The following is an 18,997-nucleotide window of genomic DNA, read 5'->3' on the forward strand; positions in this document are numbered from 1 at the left end:
AAAGTTTATTAATGTCTAAGAAGCAATTGCAATTTGATCGCTAAATGATATTTTCAATTCTTCTGCAACTGTCATAGAAATTATTTGCACTGATATTGTCACCCTCAAATAATATACCTAAGATTTCTTGAATTTTGGATGAGTTTTTAGGATGAAAATGAAAGTTCTAACGATTGTGGCATTTTGATTTTCAATTGTTATTGCTTTTTTTTTTATACATTTTTACTATTGAAAAGTAAGTATGACAAATTATATTTAATTTTTTTTTTAAAAAAAAAAGATAACACAGAATGAGATATTTTAACGTTCTGTTTCTATTCTTGAAGATAACAGTGAATGATATCAAATTTATCAGACTTCTTTCTAGCAAACTAAAAGTCATATCAACCATAAATTTTGATTATATATTTCAAAGAGTGCCGCATTTAATATCATTTTCAACATATTATTATTAAAAATAACAAACTGTAACATTGCTATACTTTTTTTTTTTTTTTTTTTGATTATCTTATCAGCAGTTCAATTAATATTTATATTTTTTGGCATCCATCACATAGTGTGATTTCATTTAGATGTAATCTATCAATAATTTTCAGAAACTTTTTTTTTCTTTTTTTTAACTCTTGAAATATTTAACTGCATAGGAAAAAAAATTCATAAACTTACTTATACAATTCAAATTTGTGGAATTCACGATAGCATTAGATGTTGTATGAATATTTTAGTCATTTCGAAAATTTCTTGTATTTCAACTTGAATCTTTTTAGTGCCTCGCGGATTTAATACAAAATTGTATTTTGTATTTTTACTTTATGTATCATTTCAAAGATTTTAGATTTTAGTTTCAAACATTTCAGGAAATAATAATAATAATAATTAATAATAATAAATATAATAATTATAATAATAATAATAAATCTAAATTCTTTGAAAAAAAAAACTAAAATCTTCGACACAGGTAGTATTATTTTAGTTTTAATTTTTATTTTCAATTAGCGTTAATTTTAATTAGTTATTTAGCGAACACATTTTAATGAAATTTAAATTGTAATTTAAAATAAGTCCTTTGATTGCATGATTATTATTTTTGATTCTCAGTAACAGGAGCAAATTAATGAGTCAATAAGTATGATAACATTTTTCTATTATGCTTTCAATTTTAGCATATCATTATTATAATAACTATAATTAAACATTAATATTTGTTATAGTGATTTTTTCTCACTATAACATAGAATATTAAAAGATCAAATTTTCTAATCTTAGTTTTAAATGACATATATCTTATCTTATGATACAAACATAAAATAATAATTCTTTAAAAAAAAAAAAAAACTTCCAAATTAAATTTGAAAAAAGTTTCAAATTAGATCAACAGCAAAAAAATAAATAATTTATGCAATGTATGCATGAAAATAAAATTTATCATACAGGATGAAAATTTTTTTATTTAAGTGACAAAAATATGCAGTAATGAAATTTCAAAAATAAAATATTATGATTTTTTTTTTTTTAAATCTCACTCAATTCTTACATATATATGTTTCACATTTGCATAATTATTACAATTTTCAAGCAAAACAAAAAGATAACATTATTGAATTACTTTGTGATGCTGTGAAAGAAATCCATCGAAATGTCGTTTTGCATCTAAGTAAAGCATTCCTTCTAAAATGCAATCAAATTTATCATTTTACAATTTATTTATTACATTTTTAAATCACTCTTCGATCAGTAAATTTAAATGTTACTTCTATTTATGTTTAAGATTTCCTGAAAGAATAGAAATAAATAATCAAAATACTAATTAATACATATGTTTGAAGGATAAAATTCTCTTGAAAATAACAATTGTTACAATATTAATCAGAGGGGAAAAATATAGGAAAAATTAAATTATAATCTCATTATCATTAATAGTTTCATAAAATATCTTTGAAAAAGAATTTAAAAAAATTTGTAATACATTATATACCTGAATATGAATATGGTACAACAGTTGGTACAATACGATCCGATTGAAATGTTAAATAAAATGTATTTGTTAACTGAAATTTTTAATGATTTAATTGAATTTAATTTAAGCAGATATATTAGATATATGTTTCAAAAAAAATTCGAATTAATTTTTGATGTTTGCATTTATCAGTAAAATATTTCTTTACGATAAGATTATTTATCTTTCACAGAAAAATGATTATAAAAAATTTTGTTTTTGATTTCCATCGAATAATTTAATATGATAGATTGAAGAAAATGAAAATGCTTAAATATTGCAATTTCATTAAAAAACAATATTACATTTTTTTTTTTTTTTTTTTCAATTGAATAAATTATTATAAAAGAAAAATTACTTCACGATTTCCGGTTACAACGTCTAAAACTTCGGCATCAACAAGAACTTCCATGTAATGATCAGTACTGTAGCAAACCTATAATCATATTATCATTATTATATCTTATCACTTAAAAATTATGACCAATCTATTGATCTATCATATAATCATTGGATATTGCAAAGGAATACTTTAAATTTTTTAATTTTTACATTTTAAATTACTTAAGCAAAAGTATAAAATGTAAATGATTTGATGCATACGTATAAATAACAATGAAGCAATTTTAAATCTCCCAAATTTTAAATCGATTCTCTTTTTAAATCTTTTATTTGAAATTAATTTGCCTATTTTTAATCTTTTTTTGATTCCTTTTTAAATATATAAGTTTAAAATTATGCAACTAATTAAAAAATAATGAGAAAACTGAAGCAAATTAACATCGTTTACCCATTTTATGCCCAAATTAATTGCATTGAATTAAGCGATGCATAATATTTAATATTTCTTTAAAAAGCTAACTTAATATTTGTTAAAGTATGAGGATTACAGTGACTAAAATATGAAAGTATTTGTAAGAGTTTAGAAATTGCTTGAAAAAAGTTTCGATTTCATCCTTTTTTTTTTTTTTTTTTTTAGATTAACTTATTATAGAAGCATTGAAAAAAGTTAAATCGAGAAGAATAGTTTTTCAAATTAATTCAGTCCAAGTATCAAAAAGAAATTATTACATTGAATATTTTGATGTAAGAAACTTTGAAAAAAGTATAAACAAAAAATTGTTGTGAAAATTATAGATTATATGGAGCATAAAAAATTTTAGTAGATGTAAATGTTTAATTCACATTTTAAATTGGCATTAAAATTTAATCAAAAATAATCAATTAGGAAGCAATTTAATTCAATTATTTACACATATCTTAAGTGAACGATATATTTTTGAGTTTGAGAATTAATAAATAAACAAAAAAAAAGAAAAATTTAAATGAAACATGCAATCAAAAGAGATAAATCATACAGGAAGAATCTGGATGTGATATGATATGATATATGAATAATATCATATCTGCAAACATCTATTTTTATATGCTAATTTTGAAAATCTTTACAAAATAAAAGTTGAGCAAAAAAAAAAAAAAAAAGAAAAGGAAAAATTAGTTTGAAATTTGAAAATATAATAAATGATCGTTATTAAACTTAAAATATAATATTAAATTTTAATTAAAAAGCGAAAAAAGAAAAATTTTTCAGGTAATTTATTGAAATTACCTGGCTTGAAAGTAATAAAATTGAACCAACATCAACACTTTTTCGAAACATAATATCATCTACACCACATATACGACAACGATTTCCACTAAAATATGTTATTAATTTAATCTATATGAATATAAATTTCACTAAATAATAATTAGAAAAAATTAATGAAAAAAAAAAAAAGTTAGATGAATAAACCTATGAATAAAAAAATAAAGTAACTAAATAAGTAAGAAGTAAGAAAAAGTTAATTTAAAAAAATAATTACCTAAATAATGATGCATTTGACCAAGCTAATTCTAAAGCTTTTCGCATTAGAAAACCACCAAATATTTTACCATAAATATTTCGTTTTATTGGAAAACAAACAATGGTATCACTAAGATGAGCATCATGAATCCATACATGATTTAATGGTAAAATTCGACTATGACTTTTTTGACTTCTAAATATAATAAATTTTGAATAATAAATTTTGAACAATAAATTGAATAATAATAAATTTTTAATAAAAGCATAGATATTTTGTTTCATTGAAAAACAAATAATAGCTTTGCACTTGTAAAAAATGAATTTTTATTGTTTCATTAAATTAGTTATATATTTTAATTTTGCAATAATCATAAAATTTAAAAATATAATTTTAAAAAAAAAATAAAAAAAAAGGTGCAAAAGACTATTGAATAAAATTCGACTATGACTTCTAGAATTGATATAATAAATTTTTTTAATAAATTCATAGATATTTCATTTTATTGAAAAAAAACAAATAATAGCTTTGTATTTGTAAAAAATTGAATTTTTGGTGTTTGATTAGATTTGAAATTATTATATATGTTTTAAATTTTGCAATAATCATAAAGTTTAAAATATATGCAAAAGACAATTGTTGAGAGTTATAAGAATTTAAATTGTTTAAAGTTTCAATTTAATAAATTATATTATTGATTGCTCAATGAACACTCTATAAATCCTTTATTAGCTAATGTTAAAAATTTACAAAAAAGGAGTATTAATCCAGATCAAAGTAATTTTTTTTCTGAATTTAAATTGACAAGTTTTTTTTTTTTTTTTTAAAAATGAAGTTATATAATTAAGTATATTAAAAGAATAAATTTATAATCTAGTAAATTCTTCAAAAAATAAAAAAAAACTTTTGTAAAAACAAAAAAAAAAAAAAAATCTAACCCAGATTGAATATTTTTTTTGAAAATATCATGCAATATTTTGATTTCACTTTCATTAGGTGGCCTTTTCAACAACGAACATTCTTCATTTAACTTACGCAACCTTTGACCTTCTGAAGTAATCTACAATTAATCAAAGTTAAGTAGCATAACATTACATAGAAATGAATTTTTATTAAAAAACTAAATAAATAAATAAAGTATTAATTGAGGAAGGAAAAAGAGAAAGACGAATAAATATTTTGAAAAGTTAATTTTACTCATATGATTTCGCTGTTTCTTTTTCTCCTCATTTTATATAGTTATTCTACTTTTTTTCCTGGTTTTTTTTTTTTGAAATAATAAAAAAATAAAGATAAAATATCGGAAATGGCAAAAAAGAGAAAGAGAAAGAGAAAGAGAGAGAGAGAGAGAGAGGGAGAAAGAGAGAGAAAAGGGAAAAAACTTATATGAAAATTGCAAATATTACTTATTTATATATTTATTTCACTAATTAATAACTATTATTTATATTTCAAAAAAAAACAAAAACAAATTGATGGAAATGTATAAATGTAAATGAAAACATACCTTTTCCATCATTAAAAATTGCTTCCTCTTTATCATTTGTAACAATTAATGGAACATTAGGTATTGATCGTTTACCTTTTGCATCACGCGCAACAATTACAAATTTTGTTTGTAAAAATTTTTTAGTCACACCATTCTAAATATATTTAACATGAAATTCTAAATTCTAATTTTATTAATTAAAATTTTTAAAAAAAAAAAACAATAGATGAAAAAAAAATTAATTTAGCCTAAATAATCTAACAGCAAAATATTTTACAACAATTTACAACAATAATTAATTTTGTTAATCTTTTTTTTCCTTTCTTTTTGAGATAAAATTTAACAATTTTTATCTAAAATAAATTTCTTCGTTTTTTCTTCCCTTTTCTTTTTTTTTTGTAGCAATTTTATGTTACACTTTAAAAAAGAAAAAAAAAAAAAACCAGATTTTTTCCTTTTTGAGATAAAATTTAACAATTTTTATTTAAATTAAATTTTTTCGTTTTCTTTTTTTTTTAGAGCAATTTTATGTCGCAGTTTAAAAAAAAAAAAATTTAGAAAATAAAGTTTTTTTCAAATTTGTACAATTTTTTGTGAGAGTTGCATTGATGTTTCAAGACTTGATCTGCCAACCCAACTTACAAAACCATCCATGTAAATATCTTCATCAAGCACAATATCATATTTATCATCCATTCCTAATAGCATTTAAAAAAAATTAAACTTTAAAAAAAAAAAAAAAATAAGCTCTAATTAAAATTCACTTATTTTTACAAGAAATTAAACAATAATTTACAATTTAATTAACCATGATTTAATAACCACAATAAATAAGAATATTTTTTTAAATTATTTCAAGTAAAAAAAGGATTTCAATTTTTTGTAACAAAAATTTGAAATAATTGAAAAAAAGTGAAAGTAATAAATCATTCCTTTTTTTTTTTTTTTTTTAATTAGCTAATGAAACATTTTAATAAAACATTTTTTTTTCTAAAATAATTAATAATAACTAAAAAAGAAAAAAACAATTAAATAAAATATTATTATAGTTGAAAATTACTAATATGATCGACACATGCTGTAACAAATGTGATCGGTTCGAAATCATTCGAATTCGAATGCACACCTATCTCTCCTTGATTATGTCGATAAGCTAACCAAACTGAAATTTTTTAATCAAACAGAGTTAAATATTAAATTCAAATTAAAATTTAAAAAAAAAATGATTTTAAAATAATTTAAAAATGTAAGATTGTAAGATTCATTTGTTAAATTTTGTAACAAAACATTTTTTTCTCCCTCTCATTTTTTGATTTTTTTTTTTTTAGTGATTCAAGTTATATTTATAAAAGTATTAGCAGGAAAATAAAATTTGCTATTGTTTTAGTAAACTTAAAGTATGATATATTTTTAATTTATTTCAAGTAAAAAAAAAAAGGAAAAAAAAAAGGATTTAAAATTTTTGCAACAAAAATTTAAAATAATTGAAAAAAAGTGAAAGTAATAAATCATTCCTTTTTGCTTAATTGGTGAATAAAACATTTTTTTTCTAAAATAGTTAATAATAACTAAAATACATATCAATAATAAATAATTTTATTTATTTTTTCTTAAAATAATTAATGAAATATATAAAAAAAAAATGTATATATTTTAATAACTAATAAAATACACACTAATAATAAATAAATTTTTTTGAGAAATTAAAATCAAACCAGCAAATGTATCAAGATCTTCGAGAAGCATACCAAAGCGTACGTGATTACGCCAATTGATGTATTTAGTATGAAATTCTATATTTGAACTTTTTAAGCTTAATGGGATCAATACCTGATCACGGCTATCATTCATCATTCGACTTTGAAATTTCTCCACTTTACTAAATCCTTATTCATTTTTTTTTTTTTTTTTTGAAATACAATTTAATTTTTGATAATTCTTTAGATCATAGAGTTTTCCCATTTTATGAAATATATTGAGATAAAATTTTACAAATAAAATGATAAATAGTGGAAATATTTATGAATAAGGCAAATTAATAGTGTAAAATAATTTTAGGAATGATAACAATGAAAATTAATTTAATTAAAATTTCATATTACAGTAATACTATCCCAGTTAGTATATTTATTACTGATAAAAATTGAAAATAATCAGTACATACCTTATTGCTGTATCATTCTGTTTGATAATCGATATATGTTTTTCAAGAGCTTTCTGAACTATAATAATAACAACAATAATAATAATAATAATATCAATGATTTTTGATTTGCTGATTGATTGGTTCATTGATTGATTGATTGATTGAATGAATGAATGAATGAATGAATGAATTAAAATAAGAGTTAGATTAGCTTAAATTTTGAAGGAATATGAATGAATAAAATGAAATATCACTTATATACGTATGAAATATTCCAAAGAAATATTTATCTATTAATGCTATTTCAAGAAATTTAATTAATATATGTACTCCATAATATTTTATATGAAAAAAATTCTTACAATAACTTATAATAATAAGATCATAATTATATAAGAAATAAGAAATTCTAATAAAATATAATAATAAATACGAAAATAAAGTCAATTATTTCACCTTTTTTTTTTTCAATAAACTTTCAATTTGTTGATAATTCAACTGATAAGTATTTAAGATAAAAAATAAACACTTCAAGAAGACAAAAATTTAATTTAGAAAAGTCTAAGAAAAAAATTGATCATATGTAAGTGTAAATTCAATCTAATCTGCCATAAATTAAAATCTATAGAAATAAAATATACATTTTACTTTAAAAAAAAAAAAAAAATTAATTAAAATAATACTAATAATTTAATTTATTATACTTACCATCAATAATTGTTCGTTTTGGACCTGTTGTAAAACATCGTTTAATTAATGATTTTATCAATATAACAGTCATCGAAATTGATAAAAATCAAAAAAAAAAGTTTTATCAATTTTAACTGTAAAGAAAAAAAAAAAAAAAACAAATGAGAATAAATTCATAATGAAATATAAGAAATTTATTTAAATAAACAAGCGATTATAAACATTTACAAATGGAATAGTTCGAAAAAAAAAATTTAATACCATTTGAAAAAAAAAAATTTAAAATACCATTTGAAATTTAAATTTGAAAACAAAAAAAATTTGAAAACAAAAAAAAAATTTAAAATACCATTTGAAATTTAAAAATTTACTTTGAGATCTATGAAGCGCGTAATATACACTGCTTACACTGCTTTCTAATCATATTGATTATCATATGATTAGAAAAACGAAAAAAAAAAAAAAAAAGAGAAAGGATGGAAGAGAAATTGTGGTGACAAATTGATTGTTTATTACAAAAATTATAAAAAGTTGTCGCAGAAAATATAATGAGTAATTAAAGTTGACAAAAAAAAGAGTAAAATGTAAACAGCAGTTGAACTATGATGATGAATTTACTGAATTAAAAAAAAATTCTTATTTTTAAGAAATTATAATTAAAAATTTTCTCTCATAGTTGTCAGTCATATATCTATGATCCATTTCTCATTTGAAATAAGTTCTTTCAAGTATTCAAAATAATCATTCAAATTGCTAGCCATTACAATTAATTGAAAAATCTAACATTTAAAATCAAAATCAAAAAAAAAACGAAATTATACTAAATTCATGAATGATTATGATTCAATCAATCATTTACAATATGAATTTAAATCAAAGTTAAAATAAAAAAAAAAAAAATTGAAATTGAAATTGGAACAATATGAGTACGACTAAAAATCTTAGAATGATAAGCAAATAGCTATGAACTTATTACTATGAAAATATTAAAAGTAAAGATAAACATGTAAAAAATAAAAAGAATGAAATGATGGCATTGTAAACTGATAAGAAATCAGTAAGATAAAAGTAAAATGAAAGATCAAAATTTCAAACTAAGGACATCTTTGTTATTTTATCTTAAAAGAATATATCATAATAAATTCCAGAAAAAAAAAGAGGGAGAAAGAAGAATTATTTTAATATATTTTTATCACAATAACTTATCACTGTTCATGACAAGTTATTTTCATTTTTAAAATATGAAATTAATTATTAACAACTTAGTTTTATTTTTTAAAGCGTGTTAAAATGATTAATGTAATATAATTTTATCATAAACTTTTATCTAAATATAAATGAAGTAAGAAAAGCTAAAAAGATGGATTAAAAAAAAAAGAGAGAAAAAATGATAATATTGTTAAAATTATCAAATAATTAATAAATATTAGAACATTTTTTTTTTTTTTTTTGCAAAATGACAAAAGATATTGCAACAAATGGTGAAAAGAAAAAAAAAAAACGGACCAATTGGAAAAGTTAAAATTACTTTTAAAATTAAAACAACCAATTATTGTTTAAAACTTATACAGATGAAATAATAAATTTATAAAAGAAATTTGGATATTATTTTGAATTATGCAAAAATAAAAAAAAAAAAAAAAACAACAACAAATAATAATAATTTCATGCTAATTTAGATGTATTTTATTTTTATTAAAAAAATTTACATATTAATTTGAATTATTCAAGAAAAAAAAAATGATAGCAAAAATTTTATGCTAATTTAAATACATGAATAAATTTGAATTTTAATTTATTTTTTTTAATTTATATTTTTAAATTTTAAATTATGCAAAAATAGAATAATTTTTAATGCTAATTTAAATATAGTTTATTGTTAAAGTTAATTAGTTGATATTATCATATTGCTATATTTATAAGTAAGACTGCAACTCAAATTAATTATTTACCTTAGCAAAACAAACAATTATTGCTTAAAAGTGTAAACGTAGTTTTGTTTACATTTTATGCAATGAATCTTTTGTAAGATTTCAATTTATATTTATTAGTGAATGCTTTCTTTCTTTCTTTTTTTTTTTATTGTTAATTTAAATTTATATTAAAAATTATTGATAAAAAAAGTTTATATCATTGCTTTAATAAAAAGGAAAAGGAGAAATACTGATAAAGAAAATAAGTGTTAGTAATAAACAAAATTAGATGAAATCATTTAAATATATTAAAAAAGAAAATAAATCAAAAAAAAAAAAAACGAATTCTTTTTTTATTGCTACTTAATTAGGTTTTATTAGTATATTTCAAATTTTTAAACGTTTTTGGTTTTATCAAAAAGAAAGGCATTGAACTTAAAGTAATTAAAATTATCATTTTCAGTTTATCATTACATCCAATAATAATAACATTTTCATTCAATTCAAATTATAATTTGCTTAATGAAGTGTTAAAATGAAAAATAATAGTTTCAATTATTTTTTTTTTACTAAAATAATTTATCTTTCCTATACAATATTCTGTTTAGAAATTTGATTACAAAAATAAAATTAAAATTTTTTTAAATGCTTGTTTCTTTTCCCTCAAATGCTAATTAATTAAGCATATATCATATAATTGTTGGAACAAAATTTTGAAAGATTTTTTAAGGATATCAATCGATCGGTCATGAATCATTTGCTATTGAAAAAATTGTTAGAATTTACAAAAAGTGAAAAAAAAAGTTTATTCAGAATTTTTTATAAAAATAACAATTGGCAAAAAATTAAATTGAATGAAAGTATTTCAAACCAAACGATATAATATTATTGATTGCAAATGAATTGAAAAATAAATGAAATATTAAAGATAGTGTTAAATTTCTTTTTTTTTTTTAAAAAAATCAAAAGGAACGAAATATTCATTAAATAATATTTCTTTTAGTTCAATTAATATTTCAAAATAACTCTTCAAAAATTCACAAAAATTACTATGAAAAGTACTTCAAATATTAAAAATTATACGAAACTTCTTAATACTTAAAGAAAAGAAAAAAGATTAAAAAGAGTTTTAATAAAAACATTTATTCATTGATTATTAATTTAATTATTTATCTATATCTATCTATCTATCTATCTATCTATCTATCTATCTATCTATCTACTATCTATCTATCTATCTATCTATCTATCTATCTATCTATCTATCTATCTATCTATCTATCTATCTATCTATCTATCTGATCTATCTATCTATCTGATCTATCTGATCTATCTATCTATCTATCTATCTATCTATCTATCTATCTATCTATCTATCTATCTATCTATCTATCTATCTATCTATCTATCTATCTATCTATCTATCTATCTATCTATCTATCTATCTATCTATCTATCTATCTATCTATCTATCTATCTATCTATCCATCTATCTATCTATCTATCTATCTATCTATCTATCTATCTATCTATCTATCTATCTATCTATCTATCTATCTATCTATCTATCTATCTATCTATCTATCTATCTATCTATCTATCTATCTATTATCTATCTATCTATCTATCTATCTATCTATCTATCTATCTATCTATCTATCTATCTATCTATCTATCTATCTATCTATCTATCTATCTATCTATCTATCTATCTATCTATCTATCTATCTATCTATCTATCTATCTATCTATCTATCTATCTATCTATCTATCTATCTATCTATCTATCTATCTATCTATCTATCTATCTATCTATCTATCTATCTATCTATCTATCTATCTATCTATCTATCTATCTATCTATCTATCTATCTATCTATCTATCTATCTATCTATCTATCTATCTATCTATCTATCTATCTATCTATCTATCTATCTATCTATCTATCTATCTATCTATCTATCTATCTATCTATCTATCTATCTATCTATCTATCTATCTATCTATCTATCTATCTATCTAATCTATCGATTAAAACATGCAAAGAAGACATTGCCCACTCCAATGCTGCGACTGAATTTAGAATAAAAAAAGCTTTTTTGGCAAAATCCAATTCATATCTCTCACTTCTTTTTATTTTCATTTTCTTCTCTAATACTAACTCACAATAATCTTTTCAAGTTCTCTGTTAGCTCTGAAATATTGAATTGGCATATTTAGTTGCTTCAAATATTTATAATTCCATTGTTATTGATATTGCTGTCATTGTTCTTCTCGTTATTGTTGTTTTTAAAATTTCTTAGTAAATGTTGGAGAAAATTTAAATGTCTTTGAATTTAGGAATAGAATAATAATTGTTTATTAAAGTATAATTTAAATTCATATCATATCATTTATTTCAGAAATAACTTATCAAAAATAACTGATAACTGATAATATTTTTATAAAAGCAAGAAAAAATTGTAAAAAAAAATTTTTTTTTTTATAAAAAGAAAAAAAAATATTGTAGTTTTTTATTTTTCAATTACAAATTTAACAAGGAGAAAAAAAAAAATGAGAAAAATTAAAAAATAGCAATTTGCTCATTTCACCAAAAAATCACAAAAGAAAAAAGAAGCATCAATTTCAATTTTAATTTGAAGAAGAATTAATGCGCTTAAACAACGAATTTCTTCTTGAAATTATTTTATAAGAAATTTTTATTTCGTTTCTTTTCCATACATCATTTAGTTATGTTTTGATTGAAATTGACAAGTTATAAACTTTGCAAAATGAAAGAGAAGAAAAGTTTCTATCACAGCAAATAGCACGTATCAAAATATTAAAAATTTTATGCTAAACTTTAATTAAATTAAAGATTTCAACAAGTAGACATTCTAAAATGTTAATTTTTTGCGGGAAAATCTATTCCATCAACATATCATCGAAATATTTGTTCTTATAGAATTGAAATAGTTTTTATTTATTTATTTATTTATTTATTTTTTTTTTGGGGAGGGCGTGGCCAATTGTTTTCGAAAATTATTGAAGTATGGAAAATTTATTGCGAAATCATTTAATATTGTTTATAATTTCTTAAAATTGTTTTCGAATTGTTTCAAAAAAAATTTTTTCAACTTTGTTTTGTGAATAATACAATCATAAAAATAATGAATGAAAGAAAAAAATTTGACTTATATATATATGAAAACTGATTTTTGCAATAATATTAATCATTTATTTTGATACTTAATTCACGTAATCCACGTAACGAAATACGACTAAATGAATGAGAATGATTGAGAAGAAAATAACGATTTTCAAACGAGTAAAATAATATCATAAATGTTTTTTATCATAACAGAAAAAGAGGTATGAAATGGAATTACAAACAAATTAAGATTAATTGTCGCAATCAATAGCTTGCGAATTAGTGTTGCAATTCAAAAAGATAAGCGTTAGCGTCGCAATGGAATAATATTTAGCTGCGACTTTAATTCCTGCAATTGATTGCTGCAAAATCGATAACTTTGCGAGTTAGTGTCGCAATTATTGATAGTACAAAATGAACAGCTGCAAATCAATTTTTGCAATCGATTGATAGATGCAAATTAATATTGCAATATAAATATGATATGTGTTAAATCTTGCAAATCAATAATTGCAACTTTAATTCTCACAAATTGATTGCTGCAAATCAATAATTGCAACTTTAATTCTCGCAATTGATTGCTGCAAATCAATATCAAATCGATATCTTTACGAGTTAGTGTCGCAATTGATGCAGTATCAATTTAATTTGCAGTGCAAGCAATTCTTGCAAATCAATAATTGCAAACGATAACTACATTTTATAAATAAAAAAAAAAAAAACATTTTTTTTTTTTAAAAATGTAATAAAACATTGGGAAAACTAAAAAGATAACAGCATGAAATTTTTGAGAGAGAAGAAGAACAGAGTGAGATAGACAGAGGGAGAGAGAGAGAGAGGGAGGGAGTCATAATTTCTTGTGAGCTTTGGACATTTAATGCGAATTTTGTTGCTCAAAAATTGGCTATTGAAGAAAAAAAAACCTAAATGTGATTTTGTATGTGTGCATGTATGTATGTATGTCTGTGTATGTATATATATCTAAGTAATTTCCTTTAAATAAAATTTAAAATTTTGAAAAACTTATTAATTTGTTCAATGTTTTGAAAATATTAGATCCTATGAAAGAAAAAAAAAAAGGGTAAAATTCTGTTAAAAAATGAAAAGTAGACATATAAAAGGAATTATGAAAAATAGATGTATGAAAGGATAAAAGGAATTTTAGAAATTTCAATGAATTCTTATTTTTAAAGAAAAAATATTTTTTTTTTTTTTTACCTACTTTAATCAAAGAAATTTAACTAATATAATCATAGTAAAAAAAAAAAAATCTTGAAATAAATAACTATAATGCATTTCTTTTATTATTAAACAATTAGTTATAATGCATTTATCATCAAATAATTCAATTAGTAATGATTCATTGAATTTTTTTTTTTTTTTTTTTAATTTCAAATAATGAATCATCAAAAATAGTTCAATTATTGTTAGTAATGAAATGAAATGCATTTAATACAATCTAAAATTTTTTGCTAAAATAAATTTTTAACAAAACGAATTGTTAGAAAATACATAAAACGTTACAAATGCATCCGAGAAATAATGACATTTTGTTGACAAACGGTGACAAACACAATCTTTTATAGTACAAAATTATTTAACTGTCAACATTACGATTAAAATGTCACCATTGCTGTATGTCGAGAAAATTTGCGACATTTTTGTAATACATCACTTTCTGTTTCCTCTTCTTTTTTCTTCTCTTTTTTTCTTTTTGTGCACTTTACTTTATTAAATATAAATATGATTTAAAAAAAAAAAAGAAAAAAAGGAAGAAGAAATAAAAAAATAAGAAAACAATTATCAAAATATACAATTATATTTTTATTTCCTAAATATATTTGAAATGATTTGCTTAATTTTTTTTTTTTATATAATTTAGCTAAATAAATAAATTATATTTCAACAAATGAGCAAATAATTATATTCTCGTTTCACACACTTTTCATTTTCATATGTGAAAATTGAAACGAAATAAACGATAGAAATAATAAAAATTGAAATTTGATGAAAAAAAAAGAAAGAGAGAGAGAGAGAGAGAGGGAAAGGGAGAGCAAAAGATTTTCTTTCATTTAAATTCTAAAATTAAAACGAAAAAATTTGATGAAATATTTTCACTTCTATTATGCTTTTCAATGATTTAATCCATTAATTTAAATTTATTCGTGATTTTTTTTTCCTTTTTTCTATTTTTTTTTTTTTCTTTTGACAATTTCATCCATTTATAATATTATAGAGGAAGTAACTTGTATTTTTTATAAAATTATTTTTATAATTTATAGGCTTTTTCTTTAATTCATAACGAATTCAAATGTCATAGCTTATGATAAAGTATGCTAATTATAATTTGCTAAATTTTAAAAAATTTGAAAATTTGAATTTGTCCAAAAAAAGCAAAAAGCATAAATTGATAACATGGCATACAAATAATATTGTTCAATTTTTTTTTTGTTGAAATATTTGAACAAAATAATTTGCAGCATTGATTTTCATTTTATATTTCAAATTCTTGCAATCCTTAAAATATCATTAATACCTAATCAATAATTATAACTTTAAAAAAAAAAAAAAGAGAACAAACAAAGTTAATTTTTTTTTTCTCTAAATTATTTGTACAATTTACAAATTATCCGTAATAAAGTTTTTATTTGTTTTCTAAAAGCATATTTAAATGGAATAATTTAACTATATTTAATTTTGTTGAGATAAAAAAAAAGAAATCTTTTTTGGTTTTTTTTCTTTTAATAGTTGAATAAAACTTGATAATTTTGTAATTGCAAGAAAAAAATTTTTTTTAACTAAATAAAATTAAAAGTAAAGATTAGAAATGAGATGAATTGATTTGACATGTTTCATATTCATATTTGATATTAAAAATAAAAATTAAAAAATAAAATTAAATAAAATTAAAAAACTTTTTCTCATTTCATTATAAAATTGTCTTTGATTGTTCTTTAAACTATCAATTAATTCTTTTTATCATTATCCTTGTTATTTGTTTATTATTAATACTAAGGCAACAATTTTGGAAAATTTTTGAATTTGAAATTCATTGTTTTTTTATCTTTCAGCAATATTTATTTGCTTATATCAAAGTTATGCAACAAAATGCGCCAGTGAATATTTTTATAAACGAAAGCTAAAAATAAAATATTTGGAGTAATACTTTAATAAAACAGGGTGGAAATTTTTGAGAAATTAATTCATATCATGTTTTTTTCCTTTTTTTTTTTTGTGTAAAAGTAATACTTTGGTTTACTTATATATTTCCAGATAATCAATTTAAGTAAAGATTAGAAATGAAATGAATTGATTAGACATGTTTCATATTTATATTTGATATTAATTTCCACTTTTACTGAACAAATCATTTGTAACTAATTATACAATTATTGAAAACTTTTTGCTTAAAAAAACACTTTAACTTATTTAAAAAATATTTAAAAAGTATTTTAATAAATTGGATAAATTATTTAATCAAATTTCTTTTCATTATAATTAGATAATTTTATTATTTTACTATTTTTAATAATTTTATTATTTTTATTTTGATTAAAACAACAATTATAATAATAGCAAATTAGAAATAAGAGAAGAAAAAAAACTTTCAAATTCAACAAAATTATTTTTATAGGTATATTTTATCGTAAAAATTTCTATCAATGTAAGTTATTTATGATTAAAACATTTTTGGCTTATAAAACTTGCAATAAATGCTAATTGAAATTAGTAACTATCATTGCTATTCAATGATATTTTTATATATTCAAAAAAAAATTTTTAAACTTTATTTTTGTTTTTTTTTTTTTAGAATTTCAACTGTTCCCTCATCCTCTCTCTCCCTCTCTCTCTCTCTCTCTTTCTTCTCTGTTTGTTTGAAAAAAAAAAGAGCGAACTTTTAAAGTTTAAATAAGCTCACAAAAATGAAATATCACAAAGAAAAAAAAAATAAAAATAAAATTTAACAAGAAAGAAAAAAAGAAAAAACTTATAGCAACAAATAAACGATGTTTTAGAAACTGATTGCAATGTTTAATTGCTTCTTTTTGAAAAAAGAAAAAAAAAAGGAAAGAAAAAAAGAAGAAACGAAGAAAATTAAAACTTTAAAAAATTTTGAAAGATAAAATTTGCAAAATTATACAAATTTCATTTCTTTTCTGCAAATATTATTATAAAAAAATTTTATTTTAAGTTTAAGAAATATAAAAAGGAATTATTAATAGTTATAAATAAATAATCTAATAATCTGTGCACATTTCAATTAGTTAAAATTAATTGCAAAATTGTAATTTGCTAAATGCATTATCATATTTAAATAATACTAAAATGAAGTGATCAAAATAAAAAAAAAAAAAAAATAGTAAAATGAAATAATTGTAAAAATAAAATTGACAAAAGCAGTTGTAAAAAGTAAATTAAAATGATCAAAACAATAAATTAAATAAATAACAAAAAATTAATAAATAGATCAAATTTCACTATTCTTTCATTGTTTATTAATTACTTCTTACTTTTGTCTAAATTAATTAGTTCTATAATTTTTGTTTTCATTAATTTAAATCACTGATTATTAATTGCCATTGAATTTTGCATGTTTCAAAAGAAAAAAAAATTTTTTTTTTGTTCTCATTTCAAATTTGTTATTTGTTATGAATAATGCTAACAAACAGAAAAACATAAAACTCTGAAATTTTCTAAGTTTTATTTGTTAACTTTTATAAAACATTTTTTTTTCTCAAAAAATTCCCTAATCTTTTGTAATCATATTTTTTAAACTAAATTTTTACGATTAAAATATTATAAAAAATTTCATGGATTTTTTTTTGTTATTATCAAATTTAGTCAAATGAATGTTTTTTTTTGTTTTGAATAAAATTCATAACACAAAAATTCCAACCATTTTTTTTTAAATAACTTTACATAAATTACAAAAATTCAAAGTTTGTAAAATAGTTTAAATTTATAAAATATTTTAAAAAATTAAAAAGGCATACTAAGTTAATATAATTATTTTATCCATCTAAATATTATCATAATTAATTGCTTCCTATCAGTTATTATTTGATATTTTATCAGTATTATTATTGATTACGGTTTATGTAAATAAAATTATGGGAGCAAGTGGAATTATTGTTTTTAATAAATAAAATGCTCACAATTTATTACTATAATAGATACTTCTAGCAAATACTTTCAGCTGATCAAACTATCTACCTCTCTCTCTCCTTCTCTCTCCCTCTCTCTTGCATATATTCTCGATTAATTTTCATAGATTAATATTTTCTTTTTCTAAATAAATAAATAAGCTTATTACCAAATAACTTATAATCATACTAAAATAAGCTTAGTCTACCTGTAAAAACCAGGTAATTTAACAATTAACTTTTGACAATTTATTTTCTTCAATTCAAATATATTCTTTAAATAAATTACTAATTGCAATACAATTACTTTCCTATCATTTTATTATAATATAATAAGGTATTATCATATTTAATTGTAAAAAGTGATAAAATTTTAAACTAATACTAATTGATCAATGATCATTTGTATCATTTCAATTTAATAAAATATCAAATTTGCATATTCATATATTATTGTCCATTTGTATGCATTAGTTGATTTTATACATTGAAAATTTCCTGGTTTTCTTGCTGAATTTATTTTAAAAAGAAGCACTGATAATGATTATAATAATGATAGTAATGATAATGATAATGATAAAGTCTGAAATTGAGAACTTGCAGGAAATTCTTACAATTCTTAGCTCAATTTCAATTTCATT

General features: G+C 20.0%; 1 protein-coding gene across 1 annotated transcript; it reads right to left on the reverse strand.

Annotated features, from left to right (window-relative positions):
- Window positions 1–1,594: 1,594 nt before the first annotated feature.
- Window positions 1,595–8,259, reverse strand: Bm17573 (Uncharacterized protein; the record flags this gene model as incomplete). Its single annotated transcript, XM_043079414.1, has 12 exons — window positions 1,595–1,668; window positions 1,976–2,048; window positions 2,355–2,432; window positions 3,606–3,693; window positions 3,862–4,038; window positions 4,782–4,893; window positions 5,351–5,486; window positions 5,918–6,030; window positions 6,393–6,494; window positions 7,048–7,211; window positions 7,497–7,554; window positions 8,187–8,259. 12 exons carry the CDS (start codon window positions 8,257–8,259, stop codon window positions 1,595–1,597), a joined length of 1,248 nt encoding a protein of 415 aa, XP_042935348.1.
- Window positions 8,260–18,997: the final 10,738 nt, after the last annotated feature.

Source organism: Brugia malayi, assembly GCF_000002995.4.
Source record: "Brugia malayi strain FR3 genome assembly, contig: Bm_v4_Chr2_contig_001, whole genome shotgun sequence".
Taxonomy (NCBI): Eukaryota; Metazoa; Nematoda; class Chromadorea; order Rhabditida; family Onchocercidae; genus Brugia; species Brugia malayi.